Below are 18968 nucleotides of genomic sequence, written 5' to 3'. Positions count from 1 at the left end.
AAAGAAAAAACTTTACATCAAGTATGTAGGGCCTCCTATAGAGGCTCAATTTGTGTTACTTAGCTATTTATTTTCTGTTACACCATATTATCTTAATTTGCACACAGATATTTTATCATATGTCTCATAAAGATTTTTGCTTTGTTCTGTCAGTCTATCAGATATGTAGAATCATTGGTAATGATTTATTTATTTGCCATTTTTGCGTATTGGGACAACCTGAATTATAAATCAAGGATTAGAACTTTGAGTCTGCGTGAACAGAAACCAAACCAAACTAAAACGTTTAAGTCAGATGATTTTATAAATGTGCTCAATGAGCTTCATTTCGTTTATTCCAACTGCCAGTAATTTTGCTCAGTTGTATAATGGACTCAAAAAGGCACAGCAGACCTACGAGTCCGAAATAGAAAATCCAGCGGGTTATATCATCATTATGAAGAAAAAGTGAAAGTATTAGGGGAAAAAAGGGGGAATGAAAGGGATCTCTATTCTCTCTGCCTCTCACTTAATTTTTCTCCTTTCAGCCCACGTTTGGAAAATTCCATCTTGTCATTTACTAAGACCAGGATCTCTGTCAACCAATAAAAAATAATTATACAAAAAAAAAAAAAAACAATAATCGAGGACAGGAATAGTGCAAAGAAGAAATGAATAAGAAATGGAGATGAAAGAGGAAAGGAGAGAAGGTAGTGAAAGAGACAGACGGTGAAGCTGTACTTCTAATCGGCTGTTAGGGAGTCTAATGAAACAGCTGTCAGACATATTTAACCCTCTTTTTTTCCTCCATTCTCCATTATTTTATACGTCTTCGTCTCTCCTTCATATCTCTGTTTTCACTTCTTTTCCTTGCTCCCTTTCTGAGTATTAAATCGTTTTTTTCTAAGTGCTCAATTTGCTTTTAATCCATCTTTCCCCTCCTTCTTTCCCACCACCCCAGTTTCTACATTCGTATTCTTTTCCTCAACACGTCCTATTTGCCCTTTGCCTTGTTTGATTCTACCCTTTTGGTGTTTTCTTTAGGCACAAAGACAATAAGTCACAAAAACAATATTTTACACAGATGGCACTAGAAAATATTATAGGCATCCAAACTTTAATATGAATATTAGCACAAATGCAGGGACTCTTATATTTTAAGCTCGTTCCAGTCACAGGCAAATTCCTGTTCCTCTGAAATAGCAATAATTGTATATGAAATAATTTACAAACGTTTGCAAAAAAATGTATAAGATGCAGCTAAGACTCAGTTACATTATGTTTTTATCGGCTCCCTATTATTTTTTTATGCTTTTCAAGATTGAAAAGTGCAATATTTCTCAGAACAGTCATGCTAATTTGAATTAAAGCAGTATGCAAGGTAATGTCACTAACCCATCTGATTTACTATCAGATCATTAGTTTAGTCTAAATGTATGTGGAGCAAGTCACAGGTTAATAATTATAATGACTATTAGATCTTGAAGTTGTTAATTACATTTGTCCCCTGGCTTTAAATGATAGGTTTCAAAAGTAAGTTGTGCTTGAATATGTCTCCTGTATGCGACTCAGCATGAAGGTCAACCTTAGCATCTGTGCAGTTTAGCAGTAAACCAGACAGTTGGCAGTTTATTGTATTTTATTGGGATATTTTATGTGATTCTAAGTATATATGTATATATATATTTTTTTAAATGTACATTTATAGTAAAGTCCAACTCTAACAGCTTAATCTCTACTCTAACGTTTTTTACCTTCTCTTTTATCACCAGGTGACGTTGGGTGGCACCTTAATCGGGATTGGCCGCAAGACGTCTGACTGCCAAGGGAACACTAAGTACTTCCGCTGCAAATTTTGCAACTTCACGTACATGGGCAGCAATTCCTCGGAACTTGAACAACACTTTTTGTCCTCGCATCCTAACAAAGTAAAATCTCCCCCAACCACACCCCTGCTGGCCACCAATAGCCTGGCGACGCACGACAGCCAGCTAAAAGGGAGGAGTGTGATGTTGGATGCCGGCGAGCGGGTGGCGGTGCGAGCTGAAGACGACTCCGTGGTTGGGTACTTCATCCCGGTCAGAGCGGGTTCTGACTCGTCGGGCTGGACGGGGGAGGCTGGTCGAGGGGCCATACAGGCGTGTTATTGGTGTAAACTCTGCAGCTGGAGTTGCGAGTGGTCAGAAGGTTCAGCTAAGCTTTTAGAGCACTATGAACAAAGGCATAAGGCTCCTGCTGGTGGCGCTATAAGCCCTAACAGCTCTGGGATTGACAGAGAGAGGGAGAGAGGAGGAAGAAAAGATAGAGGAGAGCAAGATCACATGGCATCCAAAAGCTGCAAAGGTCACTTCACCACCAGCCAAGGTAATGAAAGAAGTTTGAAGTAAGTGTGGTGGAACTTGGGTGCAAATACTATACAACTATTGCAACATTGCTTCTTTATATTTAATATCATTTAATTAGAGCTGTTATATTACTTTGCACAATTTATCCACCTTGAAAAATGATTCTGACTTCTTGAACTTTTTATTATTTTTTCACACTACACTGTTAAACTACTATCTTATCTTATTGGGATTGTCTGTGATAAACCAACACAAAGTAGTGCGCATTTTTAATAAAGTGGAACATCTGTTAGAGAGCATTAGCGAACAAACAACATAATAAAGACAGTTCATAGATAAAGTTGGGAAAAAAAAAAGCTTTAAAGCTTTACAGCAGGGTTCGGTTATAAAACAATATCCCAAGCTGTGAACAACTCACAGAGCTCTGTTTAATCCATCCTCTAAAAATGAAAAGAGTATGACACAACTGCGAACCTATGACATTGCCATCTAGCTAAATTGATAGGCCGGTCAAGGAAAGCATTAATCAGAGAAGCAGTCAACAGGCCGATGATAACTCAGAGAGACAGAATGAGAGGCACAAGGAGCTTCGCTTGTGATTTTCCACAAGTAATGTCGGGGACACAGAAAGCTGTTTGGAAGAGAACAAAGCTGAACTTTTAATTGAACCCTTGGCATACGTACAAAATGCTGTCTGCGGCAGAAAATCAAAATTTGACATCTTTGGAAATATTTTCTCTGTAGTGAAATGTGGTGATCATTCTTTCAGGACGCCTTTTTTCCAGCAGTGACAAAGAAGCTGGTCAGATTATGGGAAGAGGGATGGAGCTGAATACAGGAGAGATCTATATAAAAAGCCTGTTAGAGGCTCCGAAATGAGACTGCAGCCGAGGTTCACCTTCCATTAGGACATCAAGCATAAAGTTAGAGCTACAATCAGATGGTTTACATAAAAGCACATACATGTTTTAGAATGGCCCATTTAAAATCCAGACCTAAATCTAATTAAGAATTTGTAGCAAACTTGAAAATCGATTTCTACAGACACTTTCCATCCAATCTGATCAAGTTGAAACTTTAATGCAAAAAGATGAGATAAAAATGTTCATCTTTACATTTACAAAGCTGTTGGAAATATACTTGCTGCTGGATTTACAATGTTAGGTGATTCTATAAAGTGTTGACTCAGAGGAGACGGATTAAAGAGCAAATGTACACCACACTTTGGCATACGTACAAAATGCTGTCTGCATTGATACGTGGTTTGCAAAAACTTTTTAAAAACCATGTATCAGTTTCCCTTCACATGACAATAATGCACTACTTTGTGTTTGTCTGCCATGCAAAATAGTTATGGTCTGTGATTCTGTAGAGGAAAATGTAGGAAAAGTTCATTTAGTATGAATATTTTTGGAGAACACTGTGCATTTGAGCCCCTTGCAAAAGGTTTTACAGAAAGTCTCTGTCTTCTGCTCCCAGGAGACCCAAAAAGTGGCGATTCAGAAGCTGTCGTGACCAGCTATAACTGTCAGTTGTGCGATTTCCGTTACTCGATGGCCCACAGTGCGGACGTGATCATCGTTGCTCCGTTGCTGCTGCACTACCAGCACAACCACTCCATCCACCGCTGTTGCATTCAGCACTGCATGTATTGTCCTCAGGGGCTCTGCCAGCCCCAGAAACACCTGGGAGAGGTGAGCTGCATGAAAAGCTGAAACATTTGATGTTTGCTCTGTAATTACTGGAGAAAAAAAAAATGCATTTTTCTGCAAGCGCATGAAAATGAAATGGAATACATGAACAAGTGTAAAGTTAATTGTTCCGATTTCCTGCTTAGTTAAAATTCCCTAGCTTCTCTGAGTCTGCCCACGCACACTGCCTACCCTCCTTTGTGCCAGCTGCCAAACAGTGCTGTTGCAGCTGCTAAAAATACAAAAAAGGATTGTTAATATTTTAGGCTTTTATTAATAATGCACACTAATTTTACTGCTGCTGACTTTCCACTTTTTTTTTTTTTGATGTGCTTCAAACTCATCAACCCAATTCTGACAAATAACCGTAGCATGCAAACATGGAAACAACTGTTTGACAAAATATTTCTCTTGATAGGTATCCCACCCTTTTGCTTGCCGGAAGCCAACCTGTTCTAAATGCTGTTCAAAGTTTCCTCAGCCTACCAAGCAGCAGGACGCCATTGGTTCAAAACCCACTGCTGCCACCTCACCCAGCGTGACCCCTCCTAACCCAAGAGGCGACCCCAGTGTGATTTCTGGTTCCACCTTTTACCCCTCTAACCCTGCACATCCTGTTGTTGCACAAGGTATTTAAAGGCATAGGTGCAGCAAACCATTTCCATTTGCTGATCATTTTCTTCATGTGAACATTTACTTCCATCTTTCAGGATTTTGTGTCTTAATACTGTTCTTTTCTCTAGGTGTCACTCACTTGTGCGACCAGTGTGCATTTGCCACTACGGACATCGATGTGTTGCTGCAACACTATGAGAGCTGCCACAGCATAATCAAACTAAAGGGAGCACCTCCACAAGTCAAGGCTGAAGAGGAGACTGAAGGAGAAAAGGAGGGAGGCAGAGGAGGAGCAGGAGAGACTGAGCACACTTGTACGAAGTGTAGCTTTGTCACACAAGTAGAAGAAGAGCTTTTTAGACACTACAGGTGAGCAGGACATCTCACAAATAACTAATTAATTGTTTTTGGACAAAACATGGTGAATAAGAAAACACTCCACATCTTTCACTACAACGCCAATCATATTGGCTCATCTAAAGAGAAAATATTCCATACCGGTTTCTATATACCTAAATATTACAAGCAGCTGCTTACAACATTTCATTCAAAAGTCAAGTACGCTTCAAGCATTTTCTGTGCTTGGATAGCCCTACCATTGTTTTGGTCTCCAAGTAATCACCCAGGAAATGTGATTACCTGGGTGATCACATTTCAGCAACAACCCCTTTGTGGAACTATTTTTAAGACCATTTTGATACCATTCATACCCATTTCCAACCAGGTGCAAGAGTTGAGTGGTTCTTGAGGAAAAGTTTAATTTTCCAGGTCATGTGCATGTCTTTAAAGATGCCTACCAATGCACTGTTTGAATTTTCTTCATGATGAATAGAGCGTTAAACAGGAAAAGAGTGAAAAGTTCATGCTTCCTGTGATGTTTTTGTGTCTATTTTTTTATTATAATTTACTCTTGGATGAGACAGGCTGGAATATCCTTTTTAACAAGCCAGTCAACTACCCAACTAATCAATTCCTTCAACCAACTAATTAACTAAACGGGCAGCCAACCATCTGATCAACGTAACAAATTGTCCAACCAGCAGTCTGGCAATGAATTAACCAGCGCTATAACCAATCAACTCTCCATCCAGTGAGTAATGTAGATATCCAACCAAGCTACTAGTCAGTCAGTTAACCACTAATTTCCAATCTTATAAACTAGCTGACGATTCAATTAATTAACTAGCAGACCACTCAAATAAAAAGACAATTTATTACTCAACTAACCAGCTTACCGTTCCAACCACAAGCTAACAAGCCAACCAGCTCTCTTGCATTCACAGCTCACCAACCAATTACCCACAAGTACAGAGCACCTTTGCCTTTTTGCAAATTTACCTGATTGCACATTTTTTTGTGAAATGTACTCTATCTCCAAATTAGTGTACAGAGGTTAGTTTCTGCAGCAATGCTATGATGATTTCTTTTGTGTGTATCAGTGCATGTTGAGGTATAGTTGGTGTTGAAACTATTACAAAGACAGTTCTAAACATTTGCAGATTTTACCTAATTGTGGGTGACTGTGGTCCCTAACCCTCATGAATACTGGTGGTCCACTGTATAACAAACCAGCTAACCATACAACAAACCAACAGAGCAATTAAACAAAAAACCCGTTAATCAATTAAAGCAACAAACCAATCAACCATGTTGTTTGCATGCTCCGTTCTAAACACAGTGGTCCTTCAGTCACCCCTACAAATTTTTTCTTTGATAGAACAAGCTGTTTAACATTCGAGGACAGTTTACCTCTGAAATTCACTCTAGATGTGGGAAAAGCTGTGAGAAACCTGAAAGTAATGAACTTCACTTGCTCAGTTTTATCTTTTCCTAATGCAAATTAGGTTTGTTCCTGATGGCAGTCTTCATTCTTTGAATCTCACCAGTCATTTCACTTGTTTGTGCTCTGCAATTCTTGGTGAAAATTGTAGAAGAAATCAAGGATGACTTTACAATACATCTCTGAAGTAAAATTAGGACTTCACACACAGATAACTTTAAATGAGATTACCTGACTTGGGACAAAAATATTCAAGAATACAAAATAAACAATATTTTTTTTTTATTTTGAGTATTAATTAATCTACAATTCTGTACTTCTATTTAGCATGCGACAAAGATTTTAGTGGGGTCCCAGAAAAACAATAAAACAGATGTTTTCAAAAGTTTTACAAAAGAAACAATGATGTGGGGTGAAGGATGGTAGAGAAATAAAAAGAAAGGAGAGAAAGGTGAGAAATCGGTGATGAGATGTTTTTTACGGTCCAGTCGCATTTCAAACAAAATGCTCGTATACTCTGACACTCGGTGCTGTGATCAAATAAAAGTGAGCTAAAGCCACAGTTTCATACCCCCAGCAAAATCAATCAGAGCTAAAAGGATTCTAAAGTTTTAGAGAACAAATTCGGGATTTAATTCAGTGGTGTTTGAAACAAAGGGCTGTGGTGTAATGAGAAAAAAGGTTACCTGCCGAAAGAGTGATCACTCAGACATATAAATTGAAAAGTGCATTGTATAATCAGTGCTATAGCTTCTAAGCTAATTATTAGATTTTATGTACAAAAACACAGAAACACCTCTCAAGTGATGTTCCCTTCTCTTGGTAGTGTAGCCAGAAAAGGCATCTTAATTTTCTTTTCAAAATTGCATTTATTAATTTAGCTCATTTTATCGTCTTCATTAACTGGCTACAAGTAATCTATGTATTCCAAAACCGAGCACAGACTTTTTAAGTGTCGGCCTTGAAAAAAGAAAAAAAAATCTTAATTTATGTCACTATTTCAATTGAACAGGAAATCACCACTCACTGAATATTTTGCTCCACTGCCCTAAGCGTGTGATACAAGACATTGTGATACAAGTTGTAATTTTTAGTGCTTGTAGCCTTACAGTACCACAAGCACAACATATTACCTAATATTAGGAATAACTTAATCTTGAAATAAAGTACAGTATAAGTCTTTAGTTGATATATGATGATTCATATTTTCACATATTTTGTTTTAGTTTAGTTTCGACCAGACTGGCTGCTGTACTTAAATGGTTCTGGTACAGTTGTTTGGTATCTCCAGTTGCATCTCCAGGGTCCGGATGACAGCAGTCGCACTAGTGATCTGCACTAACAGAATAATCACACCAGAGTTACTTTTAATCAAACTAAACCTGTCGAGTGTGAAGACCCTTTCTAAACCCACTGGGTTTCAGATGGCCTCTCCAAACTAGACATTCTTTAATCCACTGGAGAATCGGCTTAAAGCTTATGAGAAGGAAAATAAAATCTATTTAGTCCTCATATTTGTGCTTCTTCTTTGTTTTTTGTATAATTTCATTTATTTATTTCTTGCTGTGTGAGTGTCTTCTCTACATAGAGGTTGTTTTTCTGCTCTCATTGACATTTTTGGCATACTTACTGTACATCCTGCTGTTGTAAAATACTCACACTGCGGGGCATCAATAAGAAGCTGCTGTTGAGAAAAAGCCAAGTGAATGCAATAGCCAGTGTTTAGCAGATTACTGCTGCTGGGTGACATCTGAGCAAGTGAAGCTTTGGTTCAACATGACTCGACTGCCAAAACAATAGCCCTTGACAAGATAACATAAGATATTTTCAGAGTACTTTAAAAGTCTTCCAAAAAGTACTCATACCCTTGAAATTTTTCATGTTGGATTAACAAACTCCTGTGTAATTTTCAGAAATTTCAGGAGATAGAAGTGCCGAATAGTGAAGTGGAAGGAAAATGATGGCATTTTCTTGGAATGGGTTGGGTTTTATTTGCTGGGTTTTAAATAAAACCCAGCACAACTAATTGTCTTTAAAAGTCACCTAGTAAACAGAGTCTCCAAATGCTCTCGGTGAATGCCTCAGTGGTGTCAGTGAGCACACAGTTTCATGAACACCAATGAACACAACAGACTAATCAGGGATTCAGTTAGAGAGATGTCCCAACTGTCTAGTGTTGCTAGTATTAAAAGAAAAGCATGATCTAAATACAGGGTCAGTGCCTCAAGAAAACTCATTCAGAGAACTGAAAGAGTCATACTTCAACTGATGTTTGGCTCCCGGTAGGACAATGAAGCATCTTTGTGTTTGAATAGACCAGTCAAAGTGTGAATGCTCATGTCATAGAGGATCTTTGACCAGACTGGAAAATTGATGTTTAGGTTCTCTGCATCCATTCTGACTGAGTTTAAGCTGGAGCAGGGCATTTTTTTTGTCTCTATGTGTGCAGAACAGGTTAACAGATGCCTCCAAGTTTGTGCACCTGTAATGTCGGGAAAACCTTACAGGTTCTAAATACAAATCCAGCCACACTTTTCAGATTTGATTTGTAAAAATGCAAAAACCATGTAGAATTTTTCAACTTCATAAATATTCTGCTTTTATGTTGGTCTATCTCAAAAATGGCAAAATAAAATGAAGTGTGATGTTGTATAAATGTTTATATTGTCAAAAAACAACAACATTCAAAGCATTCAGAATTAATATAAAGAAATTTCCTTTAAAAAACAAAAAGTTGAATAATCTAAGTAATGCATAAACATTCACAATATTCCCTTTCTATAAAAAACCTCATACATACATACAGTACAGTACATAAAGGTTATTGGGTAGTACTGCTCATGTCAAGTAAATGTAAATTAGCTGCCCATGGTCTGAGTTTGTGTGGGTGTAGGTATGTGTTAAAGGTGATTCATTGATTTTTTTTTTCTCACTGGCCTACACATGAAGCACCCAACATGTTTTCTCTGTGCCAGGAAGAAAATGTACCCTGATGTCTTGCTCTGGAAATATAGCGAACCATTCAGGGGTTGGCCCAGCAGGAAATGAAGGTGGCTTGTTGACGGTTGATTCAGTGCTTGATGTTCAGATTCATTTATGCTCCTCACCATTTTCGAGTAATTCATGGTGATTTAGTGGAACTCTGAGTCACTTTTTGGCCACAAGTTCCCTGAAAGTCAAGATCTGAGTGCTCTGAGGAAATCAAGCAGGGCCAAGTGCACTTTTGATTTATTCATTTCCGGGGGGCGGATTTTCTTCGTTCTGTGAGCAATTCTGGTCTGGAGTCCCGTGAATCAGGGACTTTTACTTATTTAAATGGGCAGATATAAAGATGAGCCGACTCTGAACTGAAAACAAAACAAAGTCTGCAGAGCTGCCTTCAGTCACATTATTGTATTACTGTGATGACTCATTACTAGTTTCGATGACTCTCAATGTCATGATCTGGCTTTCTGATTAAAACTGAAAATGAAGATTTGTACTTTTCTTTCTTACCAGGCGTGTCCACGCGTGTTGCCGTTGCCGACACTGTGACTTCACTGCTCCTGATTCATCGGCCCTCCTCGACCATTTTAATTCTGCCCACTGTCAAGACGCCTCTCCCTCATTAGGCTCCCAGCCCACCTTAATGACACCGTCGCTGGCGCTTTCGGCCAATGGCTGCTCAGCTCCCTCGACTTTAGCCATTAAAGAGGAGAGCAAGGGGGATCTACGACTTCTATACTCTCTAGCTCCACCTGAGGGACGATTGGCAGAGGGAGGCAGAGAGGAGCCCAGCGGTGTAGTAAAAAGCGAGGGAGTGGAGGAAAAAGAAAGAGAACGGGAGAAGGGTTGGGTTCTCGGAGAGACAAGAGGGCCGGGAGAAAGAGGAGGTGAGCAGGCCCACGGATTACTCTGGGTACCCAAGGAGCGGATGGGGCCCGAAAGAGTAGCAGAAAGAGGAGCAGGAGGTGGGAGCCCCTCTCTTTTCCCCTCCCCGCTCTCCCTCTCTTTCGTTTCAGCCAATCACGAGGGTTCGCAGCAGAAGAGAGGCATGGCTTCGCCTGGCATGGTTTACCTGGGAGACACCAAGCCATTTTTGGGAGATACCAAGTTGTTTTTGGGAGGAGGGAGACCAGGAGGAGCTACTGCAGGTGGAGGAGGAGGTGGGGAGAAGCCAAGCCAGATATCTTCACAACAGTATCCAGGTGGAGGAGGAGGAGGTGCAGGAGCACAGGAGGGAAAAGGAGGAACCACAAAAGAAGAATCCCAGTCTCTGCTAAGAGTAAGCAGAACATGCACCACGCACGTTATCAGAGTCCCTTGCTAAATCTTTTCTCGTTTTTTCAAACTTGAATGAAAAAGAAAAGTTTTGTGGGGGGTTTATAGTTTACAGCAACACAAAGTAATGCAAAATCAGAGGTGGGAGAAAAATTATTCACATTTCGTATGATTTCTACAAAAGAAAAATCTGTAAAGTGTGTTGGCAATTCTTTTTAGTCCCTTGTTCTCTGAAACCCCTAAATACAATTGATTTCATAAGTAATTTAGTAAGTATATGGAGTCCCCTTGTGTGTAATTTAATCTCAGGATAGATACATGTGTACTGTGTATACTGGCAGGCCTGTCAAGAGAATAGCCAAAATGGCAACAATGGAGGCGCCCACAAAAATCAACAACTCATGTAGAATTGGTTGACAGGACAACTATTAATTATTTGCTTCCCAAATCTGACTCTTGTGTAAGCCTGGTGAGAAGAAAGACATTGTGGGAAGCGAGATATAAAAAATCTCACATTCATTTTGGTGTCATGAACACAGCAAACATGTAGATGAAAGTCCTCTGGTCAGAGGAGGTCAAAGTGTAGATGCAAAAAGGTTTTATTTGGTGGCAAACTATCTGCAAATAATCTTGAAATCAACATCACTCTAAAACACGGAAGTGGGGTCATCATGGTGTGAAGATGCTTTTTTTCTGACAGGGAAGCTTTTTTAAGGTTTTTGTTGTGCTTTGGCTTTTATTCATTAGTAGCTGTACATGACGAAAGGTAGAGATAAATAACTAGAAGACATGCAGCAAGTGACCATTCTAACGTGGAACTTTTTTAGCAGAAAAACCAAAGACATTTCCACATGTACAAAGCTGGTGGAGACATACCCCAAAACACTGAAGACAGTAATTGAAATGAAAGCTGGTTTTATAAAGTACTGACTGAGAAGGGTTAGCCCTTCTCAGTCTTTCTTACCAGTCTTCCTTACCAGATGAAACACATCTTTCAGATTTTATATGTTAAAAAAAAACATGTATTCTTTTAATACCACTTCAAAATTATACACTATTTTTAAGTATTTATATCACACAAAATCCCATTTCAGTCTATTGCTACATGCTGTCAAAATGTTAAAGGAGTGGGAATACTTGTCTAAGTCATTGTGAATACTGATTTCTTTGTGATGGGAGCTCATAGGTCAGCTTTGTCTCATTCACTCTTAGACTTTTCAGAGTTCAGCCCTGACTCTGGGATTCTTCCTGCTGGGAATTCTAGTTATCAAAATGCCTCTTTTAATACACTTTCATCCTCAAATCATCTTCCCTTTGATTCCAGTACGTGGAGTAGATCTCATGTGGCGAGCTGCTACAACCTAATCTGTTTGCCTCTAATCATATTTACAGTTTATGCAAAATATGTTTGCCAGCAAAGCCTCTCGCACGAGTGCGCTCATATCTGCTGTGCACATGCCTCCATGACATCATTTCTCGTTCCCATCAGCCACATTCATCTTTCTCTTCTGAATCAAATTTTAAACTTCACAACACAGGGAAACTTTCCCGTCGTCCTGGCAACTGAGGGTGGCTAACCGACTGTTCCCATGAATCCCACCTGTCACTCACTTTCCTTTGCCCAATTCTGTGGACCATAATGCTTTTCACTCTGCAGTGATGTCATGGACTGGCAGGCGTAGCTTGTGGTTCACCAACGCCACAGAGCTTATTTGCTCTGATCACATTAGATCAGAAAAGACTATTCTCTCTCTATGTGTGTGTGTGCAGGGTCGTACGTGCGTGTGTGTGCATATGTGGTGTCAGGGCACTGATACTGGCAGTATTAAGTGGGAGACGGGTGGAACCGGTGTGTGTGGATACGCATACGAGCGCGACAGTTGAGTCTATGACTTCTTTGTACACGCTGCGGTGGGGCCTGCTGCAAATGTGTATTTGTGTGTCTGAGGTGTTGGCAGCAACTTGGCAGTCTGGGCAGGGTGGGGCAGCAGGAGGTTTACTCATTACTGTGGGTGGGGCCGTGTGTCCCTGCGAAGAAGTGGGAGAGTGACACTGAAATAAAAGAGAGATGCATGAGAATGAAAGGGAGGACTGAGATAAAGATATTGAGAGCACGCTAATTAACTAACAATCCATTTGTGGCACTTTCTAGAATAATAAAGCAGCCGCTTCATTTATTGACACTCCTTGATATGATGTGTGAAGTAAAAACAAAATAAATTATTGCAGAAAATGTTAATAAACCCTGCTGTTCATAATGTGCATGAGCCCCTTTGATTGCGTTTTTAATCTTCTCCAGGTTCTCTGCATAAAAGAGACGAGTCTTTAACCATTCTTCTGGGCACAATCTTTGTTGCATCATCCAGAGTCTTGGATGTGGGAACTGTGTTTTGGATCATTATTCTGCTAAATAACACAGTGACGACTCATTTTTAATTATATAGCTGAGGTAAGGGGATTTTTTGTTTTAAATTTCCTGTTGTGTCAAAGACTTTGTGATGCAATGCAGTCTGACAAAGTTCTGAGGGCCTTTGGGAGAGAAAATGGCCCACAGCATCACAGATCCTCCACTGCAGTTCACACTGGGCATGAGGAATTTTTTTTCCACACACTCATTTTTTGTTTCACGCTGGGTCCAATTGCAACACTTATTTCAAAGCACATAGTTTGAGTTAAAGACCCAATAGCATGCAGAATATTCCTATATTCATTATATGTGATTGTGACATTGGGCATCTCTTGCAAACTTTGTTGGCATATGATAGTATTAATGGACACCTGGTGAGTGCAAGATGCCACTCTTTATTGTATTCCTTCCTCTCATCGGATTAGTTTTTACCTCTATGCTGCTTGCTGTGCAAAGAGGAAAAATAAACTTCAGTCCTCATTCATAATTGCGGCCCTTACTTTAGCTTAATAGCTATGTTTTGCAGCCATTTAACGAATTGTGACAATGAGCACTCATCTGCCCTGTATAAATAAGAGGTCCTGTTTTATTTCCCATTTTAAAGCATGGACTTTATCCAAGAGTCTATTCACTTCAAAAAATAACGTTCAAATTGTTCAGCGACTCATTTTTTATGGAAACAGTGAGGAGTACAAATTAGTGTGTGGTGTTAAAGACGTTTTTTTTTTTAAACATGGGATTTTAACTTATGCACGCCATTCACTCAAATTATAGGTGGATTTTCTTCTAAATGTTTCTTTGAGAGGTTTTACTACTGTGAGGAAAGATGGAATTGGTGTTTTCCCCATATCTTTACCTGTAGCACCAGTACAGCTTAAAGTCAGTGCAATGCACAAGTGATGGGGTTGATTCAGACTGTGCAACAAAGACACGTAGTTTAATCAACATCCTTATCTTGCATCTGTCCTTGCCGAGCGCTTCACATCTAGAAGATTCAATTTATTTAATTAGAGATAAACGCAGACCTCTGATTTGTTTAACCGGGAAGTAAAAAAACATTTACATTTTAATAAGAGAAGCAAGAGCTATCGATGCTATGTTTTCACATATTTCCTCATGCAGACACAATTCATTTGAGACATTATAATAGGCTGGAGTTGAGTCATTGCTACTCAAAATGAGAGAAGAATAAATGTTTCTAAGTGAAACTTTCATCCTGTATGTAGCTTAATACACACAGACACAGAGGAGGAAGCCAGTAGAATGAGGCCCAAGAGAGAAGAAATTGATGTGATGTAAGTGAATCTGTCCAAAATATAAAATTACATTTGGAAATGTGATGTGATATCTCCATGCAAGGGGAGAGTTACCACTAGGGTGGTAAAAGATTAAAAAGAGACAAAAATGGAAACAAATACCCCAAGTCGGATTTAATCTTCACCTGCGTGTGTGTGTGTTTGTAGATATGTGTGTGCGTTTCTTCACCTGTGCGGCGCTCCACTTGCCTTTGAGAGCGTTTTTCCTCAATCCCCACTCACGCTTGCCGTTCTCCGCTGCATCGATCCGCCTCTCCCCTTTCCCATTTCATTCTTTTTCTTTCATTTCCCGTCTTTTCTCAAAGGACAACTTGCCCGATACATGGGGATCGATGCGCACCTCACAGACATTAAAGCGCTCAGTTGCATGCGCACACACCACTACTGTGCAGGCATGCGAACACATACGTATGTCCACATGGAGAATGGGAGTCTTTAGTATGCTGGTACGTGGAGCGTTTTGCTTTGCAGAGGGACGGAAATACTTTCTTTGAAAGGTGTGATGTTTAATTGCTTCACACTGCTGCCTTGGTGAGGCAATGGCCTGCTGCTGGTTTTTTTGTCCCAGTGATTTATTACATGGACAATGTTTTGTCTTTGTGAAATTTTACTTTCTCGTTGTTTGACTGACTGTACGAGAGAAGAGTTGTAACCATGTCAGATTTAGAAAATAAGTTCAAATGAAACCTTTTAGTTTATAAATGAAATGAGACAGGTATTTGAGCAACAGTGGACTTTAGGGTTAAGAACCGCGAGGAAATAGAAAGAAAACACATGTGAAGACATGTAGATGTACCAAACCATCTGTGAGTCGACATTAGATTGAGTTTATCTGATAAATTCCAGATTTCCTGAGACAGCAGGTAAGTGAAATGGATGTTGGCAAGGAGAATGAATTTCAGGATATTACTGTATGAACTTAATATAGTAATGTGTTCCTAATGTAGTCAAGCATCATTGACTGAGAGTAAAGAAATTCACATGAAAATGGAAAGGAAAGGAGAGAGAAAAAATGATGTATGAAAGGAAGAACACAAATAAGGACAGAACTAGTGGAGGAAGAACTAAAGGAAAAAAAGAAAGGAAAGGAAAAAGAAGGAAGTGATAAAGGGAAGAATACAGAAAAAATCACAAGACTGATGATTCTTTCTGAAAGAAAGGACAGTGGACATCATAATGAAGTAAAGGATGGCAAAAGGATTTGCAGAAGGAAGGGATGGGAAATGCAAAGAAGCAAGAAAAAACACAAGGAAGAAAGTGAGAAGGAACGGACACTTGGAAGAAATTAAGAAACACATTTAATATTCCTCAAAACCTTGTTTAGTGGACAGAAATGTGGAGTGACTGTTTCTTTAAGGTCTAATTCAGATGCTTCCTATTTTTTGTCTTTACGGCTCACGTGCATCTGGATAACTGAATGTGTTCTCACGCTGCTGCTTCTTCACCTAATTACATGCAGTTTGTGTGCATTTGAGTGTGTGTGAGCGCATTGAGGTTGCGTATTTCCGGAGATAATTTGGCATCACTTTATATCTGCTACAGGTAATTAGAGCTTATGTTTTAATTTGTCTCTATATGTGTGCATCTTTGTTTTTTGTATATGACAGATGCAGTGCGATGTCAACTGATAACATTTATGCTATTTAACTACATCATAATAAGTTTAATAATAGTGAAAATGTCAGTCCTGTCTTCCTTGTAAACCTAAAATTTAAATACTAAACCCCTCAAAATACCTTTATATCTATGATTTTGTCTGTTTCTTTTAGAAGGAAATGTAAGACAACCACTACTGAGAGTAGAGATGCACTGATTAGAATTTTAATTAGGTGATCAGCTAAAGAAAGATGCATCTACCAGATCTTTTTTCCTTATTTATGAATACTGCTCACCATCTTGGGCTATGCAAGTTTTTCTTATGTGTACTTGACCATAAATATGTTTTTTGTAACTTACAAGAAAGTTTTGGTTCTGTGCAAACAAGTCTAAAGAAACAGTGGGTGGCTTGAGGCTCTTAAACAGTACTATGTATTTAATTATTCATGCGATATTTCTGTTGTTTTATTCAACGAAGTCCACAAAAAGATGAGAATGGATCATAATATTTAAACGTATTCTAGTTGCTGTAGTGATCATGACAAACATTCTGTTATTCAACAATAACAGAATGTTTCAGTTGACAAAAACTCTCTTCAAGGGAGAATCATGTATTTTATGCATTAATGCCTATGGTTCTCTTTTTTGTAACAATTAAGACAAGGAAATATTTTAATAGCAATAGTGGAATCATTTCACTTACGTTCTGGAGCTTTTAAAACGCCTAACTGTGTCATTTTCAGTTCAGTCCAGACCTGCTATGTTAACGCATATTTTACTTTGTGGGTTTTAAGCGGGTTTTACTTTTTACATTTTTAATTAGTGTTTTTTGATATTGGCCATATTTGTATAAAGAAATATCATGCACAATGCAACTCTGTCAGAACCACGTGTTTATATTCATCACATTGCTTTCCAGCTACTAAGCATCAATACAGCTATATAAGTGAGATCAGCCTGAGTTTAAATACTGATTTCCTGAAGACTATAGATGATGGTTCTCATCTATTACAGAGAAAAAATATGAGCACTTTATTTACTTCATCTTGTTAGACTGTCAGTGTCTGCATGGCAATGGGATGCACAGAGATTTTTGACCTGTTCCTCTTAAACACACATATTCAAAGTCTCTGCGACAAAGATGTATGCTGCAGACTTTTCAGTTTGTTTGTGTAGTAGTCACATTTCCCATCACGACACAGACTCAAATAAACACAGCCATGGTGGAGAAAAAAAAAAGTTTAAGTATGTTTTTCCCAGTTTTGGTGTGTTTTGTGTCTAAAACTGAGTTAGCCTGTTTTTAATGCCATAGAAAATAAAAGCAAAACAAGAAGCCTGTTTGCTGTAATTTTTGTGCTGAGTGTGTGTGTTGTCTTTGTAGAAGAGTTTTATGTGTATCTGCTAGATCAGAGACTGTGTGTCATGACAGTGTGGCTTTACGCCGTGTGACAGTCCACAGCAGTCTGATTGTCTGCAAGGAACATCACGCTTGGCTTGGAAAATAAATTACACCATTTTAACCACATCTAGGCTAATTCCGGGTAGTCCACACATGCAAAACAGGCATACGTGGAAGGTGACAGCTTGGCATCTTTGTATCACAAAACTGAAAGGTAGGCTTATTTTCCTTTCCCCTGTTTGCTCATGATGGCAATTCTCCATTGACATATGCTTTGAACTGCCAGATTAGCTGGTCTGGAGACATCTGATCATGTCTGAGTAACATTTTAGCCACATCATCCCACTTCTAAAAGTGTCAAGTGTGGGATCACCATAAAAAAAAAGTACGTAAAATTGACTTTGAAATCCTGGGATTTGGCAGTGCGGTTCTTATTTTGGGTTACTCTGTGGAAGCAGGGCGGGGCAGTCCTCCTGCTAAAGACAAAGTTCTTAAAATCTGAGTGTGATAGCACTTTCAGCCTAGATTGTTACAACGTAGAACTTTGTAGACGCTTGGGTTTCCGGGAAAGCATTTCGGTCTGCGAATCAAAGATTTAGTTTAGTATTTTCGGACAACATTGAACTCAACTAAAGCAAATTCTTAGCTAAAGAACATTATTTAAGAATGGCTCACTGTGATTTTTCTATTGTATTTTTTGGGGGGCGGGGAAAAGCAACAGCTGCTACAAAATTAAATTGTTAGAATGAACTTTAGGTAGTTTGTGCTGAAATGTTCAGGTAGTATTTTCTCTTGAGGGCAAAATCTGGTTGTCTGATGAATATGTGTTCATATGATGAGTCCGTTACACATATTCCTGTCTTTATTCTGTGACTTCTAATATTTTTCTGCATCATTGTGAATGTACATTGCCTTGTAAAATGTTAGGTAGTTCTTGACAACCTCAAACTTCCATGAATTTTCTTTAGATATTTTTATTGGACAAACCAAAGCAAAGCATAACTGTGACCAGGGAAACAAATTATGAATAGTTTCCGATTTTTTTTTAAATTTTATTTTATTTTTACCAATTAAATAATTAAAAGGTGTTGTTACCATGCAAACCATTACATTCTCACAGCCTAATCTTGCCATTACCATCATAAAGGTGGAGTGTTGAGGTTGCAGTACTAGTTTTCCTCCACACATTGTGTTTTGCATGTAGATCAAAAATGTAAGTTTATTCTCATCAGGCGAGACCTACTTTCACGTTTCATCAGTCGCCCTCTCCTCCCTACAGATCAGATTTGTGAGGAGCAGAACTAACTGCTGTCTTGTCCACAGACTCTTCCTGTGAAGTTGTGGAGTTGTATTTAGCCGATTCGCGTATTAATGCGTTCCTTAGAGAAATTAATGAAAGCCTTTAAAGTTTTCAGACAGGGTAGTCAGATCTAGTATTCAGATATTTAAAGCACCAAAATGCTTTAAAAAAACAGTTAAAATAAACCTTTTGAGTCTTATTTATTCTGTATTACCCCGTAATGTCATGTAATGACTTTGGCTTCGGCCTAACAGGCTGTTAAATTACATCTCTATTTTTA

The 18968-nt window shown here is 38.8% G+C and overlaps 1 protein-coding gene across 3 annotated transcripts in view; it reads left to right on the top strand.

The window, feature by feature from the left end:
* The window catches only part of trps1 (transcriptional repressor GATA binding 1), a 132438-nt gene that overhangs the window by 67440 nt on the left and 46030 nt on the right, over nt 1-18968 (top strand). For all 3 annotated transcript variants that reach the window (XM_023345060.1, XM_023345062.1, XM_023345061.1), the window contains 5 exons: nt 1752-2343; nt 3804-4018; nt 4434-4644; nt 4759-4999; nt 9909-10674. In XM_023345060.1, the coding sequence (XP_023200828.1) occupies nt 1752-2343; nt 3804-4018; nt 4434-4644; nt 4759-4999; nt 9909-10674 (2025 nt within the window). The remainder of the gene's footprint in view (nt 1-1751; nt 2344-3803; nt 4019-4433; nt 4645-4758; nt 5000-9908; nt 10675-18968) is intronic.

Source organism: Xiphophorus maculatus, chromosome 13, assembly GCF_002775205.1.
Source record: "Xiphophorus maculatus strain JP 163 A chromosome 13, X_maculatus-5.0-male, whole genome shotgun sequence".
NCBI lineage: Eukaryota > Metazoa > Chordata > Actinopteri > Cyprinodontiformes > Poeciliidae > Xiphophorus > Xiphophorus maculatus.
Note: the sequence above shows the minus strand (reverse complement) of the source record. Positions and strands in the feature narration are given on the sequence as shown.